Source organism: Nymphalis io, chromosome 14 (assembly GCF_905147045.1).
Source record: "Nymphalis io chromosome 14, ilAglIoxx1.1, whole genome shotgun sequence".
Taxonomy (NCBI): domain Eukaryota; kingdom Metazoa; phylum Arthropoda; class Insecta; order Lepidoptera; family Nymphalidae; genus Nymphalis; species Nymphalis io.
Genome location: NC_065901.1, coordinates 11,935,368 through 11,946,068, shown reverse-complemented (window position 1 = coordinate 11,946,068; position 10,701 = coordinate 11,935,368). Strand labels below are relative to the sequence as shown.

Sequence of the window (10,701 nt, the reverse complement as noted above, 5' to 3'; positions counted from 1 at the left end):
GGCCAGTAAAAAGTTATTGGGTTTTTCTGTCAGAAAATTCTCAGTAGCAGCCCGGAGTCTGGAAGTTTGAAGAGTATACACTCTCGTGCCTCGGAAAGCACGTAAAGCTGTTGGTCCTGCGCCTGACCTCTTTCCGGTCGTGTCGGATTGCCGCCCCATCGGATTATGAGAGTTAGGGAATAGAGAGTGCCCCTGCGTTTGCGCACACACTTGTGCACTATAATATCTCCTGTGCAGTTGGCTAATCTCTCTTGAGATTGGCCGCCGTGGGCGAAATTGGTCTGGAGGACATTATTATTATTTTTTATAACTAATTGGAGCCTGCTTTGTGGACACTCAAGTATAGACTGTGGAATTTTATTAAAAATGCGTATACTTAGCCCTAAAAAAGATGATTAACTTTATTAAGACGGAATCTTGGAATGATTATTTTATTTTTATTTCTAGTATTAAATTGATATTCAATTAACATATGTATTTAATATTGATCAAGAATATTATGTCAACTCATGGTCAAGCTAATTTTCCTTTGCACGCTCATTGTCATTAGGATCAGCTATAATGATATTCTCTAAGGACGTTGGCAGAAAACAAAGTTTAATATTATGTCAACAGTACAAACCCTGACATTTCAAACTTTTTAATAGCGCTTGGGGGACGAAATAAAAAGCCGAGATGGCCCTGTGGTTAGAACGCATGAATCTTAACCGATGCTCATGGGTTCAAAGCCGGTTCAAAAGTAAAGATAGTGGTTTGTACTCGTATTAATGTCATGTGGTGTCAGTGAGGTGAGACTTCGTGATATCGAAGGATCATAAAGCTGCATTAATGAAACCCGTTAAAAGGGACGAGTTCGGAAGTGAAGACCAGCGTGGAGACATGGCAATTGCTTTAGTATCCTGGTGGAATAGGTGTAAATATAATAAAAAATAATTATGTGTAAAGATAAATAATAATTAATTATCTATAGAAAAATGTTTGTACATCACCCAGATAACCAAGTACCTAGATGACGCAAATCTTAATTGAAGATTTATACGTCGGACGAAGAAGCCGAGATGGCCTAGTGGTTAGAACGCGTAAATCTTAACCGATGATCGTGGGTTCAAACCCGGGCAAGCACCACTGAATTTTCATGTGCTTAATTTGTGTATATAATTATCTCGTACTTGGCGGTTAAGGAAAACATCGCTAGGAAAACTGCATGTGTCTAATTTCACTGAAATTCTGCCGCATGTGTATTCTACCAACGCGCATTGGATCATCGTAGTGGAATAAGCTCCAAACCTTCAAAAAGGAGAGGAGACCTTAGGCGAACAGTGGGACATTCACAGGCTGTTACTGGGCGAAGACATTTTATGTATAGGAAATAAATAAAAGATGAATTAAGCTAATTAAGTTTATTGATATCTATGTTAACACGTCCTCTATACAAAACTTTGAAAAATATCTATTCTTATTACTTACATATCTCAATTCCTAATTAATACTTTTTTTTTAATAATGAAAAATAAAAAAAAATATACTACATTTAAACATTTATAAGGAACATTATTTTCTATAATTTCAATGGATGAATAATTTTTTTATAACGAAATATGACCAAGAAAGCTCTAACCAGAATCGATTTAAAACAATTTACTAATACATACTATTCGATAGTTTCGTTTGACTAGAAAAAAAAATTAACACTTTGTGAAAGGCAACATATATTAATATATTATAAGTAAAAGAAAAACTATATAATCTGTGCAATCTAAGCTTCATATGTGATATCAAGAAACTTATTTATAATGAAAAAAAAAAATAACCTGTTTGAATTGACAAAATTTGCATCATAATTTTTTTAATGAATTAATTAAACAATTTTAATTTGTAATTAACGTGTATTTTGGCACCGGTAAAAGGCATCTTCGTGTATTGCTTATATTTTATAATGATCATATGTACGATATTATATTTAATATTTAGTAATCAGAGACGGGCAAGTGAATATAAAATATAGCTAAGTAATATGTTAGGAAACTTCTTAAAATTTATACGCGTGCAACTCAGACCTCGTGACCGACGCAAAACCGTTACTTAAACGTTACATACATAAGATACAGGAAACGTTGCACTCAAATTCGGCCTTGAAATTTTAGTCACCAAGATTTTGTCAACAAATAATTTGTCGATATAAGTCCGTACTAAAGTTGATTGATGAAACGTCGTCGCGTTTGGACTCTACTACCACTTACCATCCGGTGGAGTAGAGTCATTAGCCATCCCGGCGCATATAAAAAAAAAAACCGGGAAGGAGACAAAGAAATGTGATGAACAAATATTAGTAAGGTTAAGACTTTATTTTTTTCTAAATATTCGTTTAACATTCATGGCTCAGAGATGGCGCTACAGAAGCAGTTGTCTCAGAATAGTAAGCTCCGTGTGATACCAAATCGGGCTACATAGTATATTCCAAAAATATATATTTTTGCTTAGAAGAAAATATAACAACCAGCTGAAATTATATAAGGTCAGTTTAATGGATATAGATAGTTTTATAGATTTTTCTAAGGGTTTTGTCGGGTTTATTATCTTTCAAATACTTAATATTGTGTTAGAAATAAAATTGAAAGGAAATAGCGGAACTGTTCTCACCGCCCCATCTCATCGCCCACATCGCTCACGACACACATACTACGAAATTATAAATTCATTTGCGATTTGTATAACGTTATATTTTTTTTTTCTATCACAGTTTGAGATCCGAAGTTAATGTGACGTTTAAAGTTAGTGATTATTTTACAATACGTTGTTAGTTTATCGTTTAAAGAAATGAAATGATCGGAGAATTGAAAAGAAAAAGTTATTAGATTGATATTAGCGCAGTACAATAATAATATAAATGAAAGTGAAAAAATAATAATAATTACGTTATATAAACTTACGATACATATATATAATAGAGTTAATATATATATATATATATAAATTAAAAAAAAAAACTTATAATGATCCGATCATTCGTCTGCGACTCGCTGTATGACGTCACAGTTTATTCATATTATATTTTAGTCAAGAAATATCGTCAGCCTGATCCGCCGGATGTACCTTGTCCTTGATGTTTGTTTTTTTTTTTTAAATATGCAATTTGGATGCCGATTCGTTGATATCACGTGTAATTTCGAAAATGGAAGATTATTAATTTTCAATATGTAACACGAATTTTGAAATTCATAAATAATTTATCACAATTCGTTCATCGGACCTTTTCGTATATAACGTCAGAATATTTACATAGTTAATAACATCATCGTTTAGTAAGCGTACCGATTATAACCAGATCATGTAACCGCCTAGAATAGTTTATCATGAAATGTGTTGCCATATTCAAAAAATATTTTTACTAGGAAATACATTAACGTTCTAAATATAAAATATGATGGCGGGAATTTGACCATCCTCGACGGAGGTCCCGTTGTTGTTCCCCGCTGCGTATGAGAACTGGAATACGACCTTTTCGCCGTTGTTGCAATCGACTGTCACGCGCCTCAGGCCTCTTGTGCCGTAGTACGAATCTGTACCCTGAAAAAAAAATTTAATATGAAAGTTTTACAAACCAAGCGAAGCTAGAATATTATAAATGTGCAAGCCCATCTGGGTATACGATGCTTAGTATTGTTGTGTTCCCGTTTGTATGGTGAGCCAGTGTGACTACAGGCATATAACATCTTACTCTAGAAAGTACGGTTGGTGGCGCATTGGGGATGTTAATAATTGGTTGCCTATAGCAGCTATTTTAATAAAAAAGGTTTTTTAAAACTTGAAACGATCGCCTCCAGGTTTTTTTTTATTATTATTCACACACGGCCATCTGGTACCAAACTAAGCAGAGCTCGTACGATGGAAACCAGACAACTGATATACTACATATACTACTTTTCTTTTGTAAACACATACTTATATAGATAATTACATCCAGACTCAAGGACAAACATGTTCATGCACACAAATATCTGTCCTGGGTAGGAATCGAACCCACAACCTTCGGCGTGAAAGGCAAGTATCTACGAAGCCAACCAGCCCGTTAAATAAAATCATCATGCTATTGATCCAATTTTGAAATATAATTACGACTTTGATTTCAGTTAAGTACATTTGAATAAGGATTAAGAACCGCATTTCTATCCGTAAACCGAAGAAGAATTGTTGACTAAATAATCTAGAGGAATGGTCGTTAAGCGAACCCACTTAACCAATCGAGGTTCTAGCATTTAAGCAGTTCCATAATAATAGAACTCAACCAACAAAGGCAACCGGAAGGCAAAGTCGATATTTCTCAAATGGTGTATTTCTTTCCGAAGCTATGTTTCATTTTTGTCAATCAATAGGCCGTATTCGTAGGAACACTTTTTACTGGTGGTAGAGCTTTGTGCAAGCTCGTCTGGGTAGGTACCACCCACTCATCAGATATTCTACCGCAAAACAGCAGTACTTGGTATCGTTGTGTTCCAGTTTGAAGGGTGAGTGAGACAATGTAATTACAGGCACAAGGGACATAACATCTTAGTTCCCAACATTTCTTAACATTTCTTACAGTGCCAATGTCTATGGGCGTTGGTGACCACTTACCATCAGGTGACCCATATGCTCGTCCGCCTTCCTATTTTATAAAAAACAGAACAAATATATTCTTATTTCGTGGAATATAAAGAATAATTTTGCCGTTAAATTTTACAATAAATAAAAAGCATATCATTCACAAATATTAAAGTGTGGCATTTGTTTTTCCTGTGTTACGCGATGAGAGATGTGACTTTGATTATTTGTAAATAGTTTTCGCCCGCGGCTTTGCACGCGTTAGGAGAAAGAGATTTAGTCTATGTCTTCCCTTGGGGTTCAAGCTTGCTTTATGAAAAATTTCAACAAATGTATATTTTATTATTTATTATGTAACTATGGACATAAATGTATAAACTTAAGTAAATTGATTGAATCATTGAATTTAATTAATTACTATTAATTTAAAGCCAATTTTTATTTTATATACCTATAATTTGTTAAATATATTAATATAATTATTTTAATGTACAATTGGTGTGATCTTTATTTAATATTAATTACTTGTTAACAAATATATTTGCGTGCCTATCGTGGGCGAAATGTATTAGATACTTATAAAGTAAGTACATAACATCTGTAAAACTATGTTTCATGCGAATAAATGATTATTATTATTATTAACAAAATCGGTTCAGTGATGAAGCCGACAGAGTTACTGTCGCATTTATAACATTAGTATGGAATAGTATAGTTCACCTTCAGTTTAGCACTGGCGATGTAAGACGTGTTTGGCAATATTTCCACTGGCTCCTTGAACATGGCGCGGAAGGTGTCGTCGGTCCCGTCACAGCAGAATGTGGTCGTGTTCGAGCCGCAAACTTTCTTCGTGGCTAAGTGAATTATCTGGAAATTAAAAGTAATATTATTTAAATATATTAGTTTAATGATACAAGTCATAAGCGATTGGTTGTTGTCTCGTTAAAAATATAGTCATGTCGGAATAATGTTCGAGACAACGGTTCGTTTATATATTTATCTACACAGATAACTATTAGTTAGTCGAGATGGCCCAGTGGTTAGAACGCGTGAATCTTAACCGATGATCGTGGGTTCAAACCCGGGCAAGCACCACTGAATTTTCATGTGCTTAATTTGTATAATTCATCTCGTGCTTGGCGGTGAAGGAAAACATCGTGAGGAAACTTGCATGTGTCTAATTTCATTGAAATTCTGCTACATGTGTATTCTATCAATCCGCATTGGAGCAGCGTGGTGGAATAAGCTCCAAACCTTCTCCTCAAAAGGGAGAGGAGGCCTTAGCCCAGCAGTGGGACATTAACAGGCTGTTACTGTAGTCAAATATAGTCGATTTAAAAGCTCGCCAGCAACTGCTCAACTCAGAAGTCGAACTTCTAAGTAGTAAGTTGCTCGCGAATGTAGATGTTATAAATGGCGTCTGCAGACATGCTATCTCACTCGCACAGTGTTTGTATTGATATGGGAACAACATATGTTGAACACATCATTGACGACGAGCCGGTTGGCGTGGTTGGTAGATACTTGCCTTTCACGCCGAAGGTTGTGGGTTCGACCCCGACCCAGGACAGACATTTATGTGCATGAACACGTCTGTTTGTCCTGAGTCTGGGTGTAATAATCTATATAAGTATGTATTTACAAAAGAAAAGTGGTATGTGTAGTATATTAGTTGTCTGGTTTCCATAGCACAAGCTCTGCTTAATTTGGGATCAGATGGCCGTGTGTGAATAATGTCCCAAGATTATTATTATTATAATTATAATTATAATTAAAATAAGTGTCATTTTCACAGCTTTAATTCACTATGTAATGAAATAATCACAAAATAATAAATGCGAAAGTTTGTTTGTTTGTAACACTTTCACGTTTTAACTTCTCAATTGATCATTATGAATTATAGCATACACGTTGTCAATAGCACAGAAAAGGACATAAGATATCAAACCCCCCCCCCCCCCCCCCTTCACTCGGAAGCCCCGAAACTAGTCTCTCATAAAAGTCATTCTTCTTACATTTTGATATACTTTTCATGGTTAGTTTGTTTTATTATTTTACGGAATACTATTGATTAACACATTGAAATAAAAACTTTTAATAATGTTCGCATGACTTACTTGTAAATGAACTTCGTATTCGGTGGGTCCAAAGTATGATCCGTATAGTCCAAAGCCAACAACGAAAATTCTCTGATCAACAGTAAACCTAATCCTATCAGTTGTGCCACTGTAGCCCCACCGAGATTCAGTCTGGGAGAACCTATTCACCGTTAGCTCTTTTCCTGTCATACAGCATCTGGGTGTGTCTAGGAAGCCTACATTGGGCTTTGGATTGACGGTGAAATAAAGGAAGAGCTGGACTATTTCTCTGTCGTCAAGTAGACCACTCTGTGCAGGGCCCATTGCGAATTCTTCAACAGACATTAATGGAAAACGTATAGCATGGAACGCTCTGCCGAGAACCATTCTTTGGTTGTTAGGCGTCACCGGCAGTTGGCGTCGGGTGCATTCCGCCTCGGACCAGCGTAGGACCGCGGCGAATATCTTCGCCTCTCTTATGCGCAGTGTATCCCTGTAAATATAAGAAATATATTCTGATGTTAAAAAGTCTTTAAATATCATATTCTCTAGGAAATCACATAGCCAATGACACATATCAACATCAATCTGAAGTGACATCGTTGTTCTACTATAAAACTTTCGAGTTTGTTCTTACAGCTCTGCATTTGTCATTTAAATATACTTATGTAAATAAATGAGGAAAAACTACTAAGCCAACACAAATAAAACTTATACCAGGAGAGGCAGCACATTTCAGAGTTGTCAGTAGGTATTTATATATTATTATTATGTAAAAAGCTTTGTGCCACAGTTTCACGCACTTTAAATTTAGACTCTGGATGTGAAAAACTGAATTTTATATACTATATAAAACAATTCTACATATTTTTTTTTATTTTAATAAATATTTATTAGAAATGTCAATGATCAAGTACTGAAACTGTACAAAAGTATTTATTTATTAAAATAATTATGTATCTTCTACACTAAAGGTGTTATATTATTAGTTTAATATATTTAAATAATTGTTTACAATTATTCAATAGCAAGATTTATAAATAAATTAATATTATATTAGTTATGTATCCTACTTTTGTACTTTAATAGCTATAAGGAAGTATTATAACACAATATGTATTGTGCCCAATGTTCTTTCAACTTGTACTGTTTTCAGATATATAAGTATTAAAATGTTAAATAATTGGCTTAATGATCTCTTGATATATAACTGTATGCTAAAATATGAGAGAACTTCGTTTAACAAATATTTGAGTACATTATATAAGTTAACAGGCTATAATTGTCCTGCTATTGGGCAAAGAGCTCCTCTTTTTTTGAGGGGTATGGAATTTTTTCTATCATACTTTTTTAAATAAAATAAATAGGCGGACAAAATGGGCAACTTGATGTTAAGTGACCGCCATCACCCAGACATTTGTGCAGCAACAAATTTAACCATTCCTTATCTGGCTAATCCGCTCCCAGCCTTGAGAACTAAGATGTCCCTCACTGTACTAAGTAAGCTTTCACAACGCCCTAAAACCCAGTATACTGCTTCAATATAAATTAGTAGATGTTGATAGGAGATTTCCTCACAACTGTTCTTTACTGTTGTGCATACACTGGGTCATCTATTAGTTATTTATAAAAAAATTATAAAGATTTTTCATAATAAATCTTACAATATGAGAGTTTAACAAAATGAAATATTTACTTATATCAAATGTTGTATTTACAATTTTTGTTACCTTTCTAAAACTGCATTCAAAGTGTCTTGATCTATATCAGTAAACCCTTCAGCATTTAGAGCATCAGTAGTGTTCTTGTCAATCATTTCTAAGCAGAGTGCTGCTAGCTGAGGCTCATCAAACAGCCTTGCTTGTGTCAAGAGCAAGAATGCATTATCAGTGCCGAGATTGCTCTTTAGAAAATCAACACAATGTTCCTCTAAAGCAGCTACAGCATACTTCTTTGCTGTGTACAAAGTCGTCATAACACTTTCTGGTCCAATTCTAACTTCGTCTGAATAGAGGAATTTTAGTAAATGTAAGAATGCTGCAGGCTCAACATCGGGTAGTTCAACTTCATCGGATTTTGTAGCCAGTACTCCATTGAACATAGCATCAAACACTGCACTACCGACGGAAAGAACAAATTTATGCGCCGGTATAACTTGCTGATTTGCTTCTTTTCCTACAATGAAATGAACATCTGACAGTATTTCATTATTAAAAAGGAAAGACAATCGTTCCTTAACAGTTGTTTTCGTCGCTTGCCAATTATGTAGACGACAACCTGTGTTGTTCGTGGGCTGAAGGTTCTCTATTGCAGACGACGACGGCATCAGCTCGTTCGCGTGAACATTTTCTTCGTCATTATGACTACCCTGTCTTGATTGTTGATTAGATGGTAGCATATTTTGAGGAGGATTTTCTTCACCATTGGCATCTTCCTCAAGCCTTACGCTTACAAGTCTATTCACAATATCATTCTTGGAAGCCATAGCTACAGTTCTGTATCAAACATATCACACTATCGGGAGTCGATTCAGATTAAACGCGAAGACGCAAACTTATTATTCGCTACATGAAATGAGGAAGTGAGGTGAATGGGAACTGATTTGTTAGCGTAATTACTCTAGTATGTTTATGTATTCATTTAGTCGAGTTTTCGTCAAGATTTTCTCATTTTTGACAAATGCAATAACTGAAGTGACAAATGTAAAAGACAGGCGACAGCTGATCTGATTGACACTTTTAAACAATTTTATTCGCCACAAAAGAAAAAATAATAAATATACAATTTTATTATAGTGATTTATCTGAACTCAAAATAAGAATAAATAATTATTAAAATATTACTCTTAATTTGCTACTGGAAACGTACTTTTGTTACATATATATTTATTTTACCTTTTTTTTCAAATCGTTTCTCGATTCATAATCGAGTTATCTAAAAAACATTTCATAGTTATAATAAATCGTTAACTAAACAAAAATTTAAGTGATTGAGCAGAACAAATAGTGATTTACGATTATCTTTTAACTATTTTAGTATTATTATTGTACTTAATTAAGTAAGCAGAAGATGCAAGGAAATAACAAAATGTTGAGAACATTATACACTCTTCACTCGCCTCTCAATAATCGTTAAATCGTCGATTAATATTTTCAACAAGTGCGTAACCCATACCAATTTTATGCCATTCAAGAATTACCTATGTTACACAAATTTGCTATTACTAGTCAGAAGAATATAGGCAACGTATTGGGTCGTTTTATATATGTAGAAAATTGTTGTTGCTTTTAAAATGTCGTATACATTTACATGTTGTACTTATAATACCTATATAGTTTTCCTTGTTGCAGGTCTCTGTGTAGACCCATCTGGTTAGATAGCACTTACTCATCGACTAATAAATTCCAGCATAAGACATCAATACATGGTGTATTGCTACCATTTGCAGGATAAATGAGTCAGTGTAACAGGCAAAAAGGTACTGCGGCTAAGACCCTATGGTTGACAGCACATTGACTTTGAAATATGTTTTACTTTCGTGTAATGTATCGTAGCTAAAGTGACTATTTTCTATCAGGAGACTAATTTACTGGTCTGCTTGCAAAAATGATTCTAAAAAATGTCATTACCATAGACCTCATATGGTGAGTAGACGGCGCGACTAGTAGTGTGGCTCGAGAGTCATAAACAGAGAATACTTACATTCAGAGAGTCATAAACGTAATCCATCTATTGAGAACACTGCATGGGAGTAGACAAACTTTTTTTTTTTATAGAATAGGAAGGCGGACGAGCATATGGGCCACCTGATGGTAAGTGGTCACCAACGCTCTTAGACATTGGCATTGTAAGAAATGTCAACCATCGCTTACATATCCAATGCGCCACCAACCTTGGGAACTAAGATTTTATGTCCCTTGTGCCTGTAATTACACTGGCTCACTCACCCTTCAAACCGGAACACAACAATATCAAGTATTGCTGTTTTGCGGTAGAATATCTGATGAGTGGGTGGTACCTACCCAGACGAGCTTGCACAAAG

At 34.7% G+C, this 10,701-nt stretch overlaps 1 protein-coding gene across 1 annotated transcript; it reads right to left on the bottom strand.

The window, feature by feature from the left end:
* Positions 1-3,084: 3,084 nt before the first annotated feature.
* On the bottom strand, positions 3,085-9,337 carry LOC126773242 (BTB/POZ domain-containing protein 2-like). The gene is made up of 4 exons (XM_050494040.1): positions 8,390-9,337; positions 6,699-7,152; positions 5,302-5,448; positions 3,085-3,567 (listed from the first exon to the last, which is right to left on the bottom strand). Exons 1-4 carry the CDS (start codon positions 9,142-9,144, stop codon positions 3,409-3,411), a joined length of 1,515 nt encoding a protein of 504 aa, XP_050349997.1. The 5' UTR covers positions 9,145-9,337; the 3' UTR covers positions 3,085-3,408.
* Between the last annotated feature and the right edge of the window lie 1,364 nt (positions 9,338-10,701).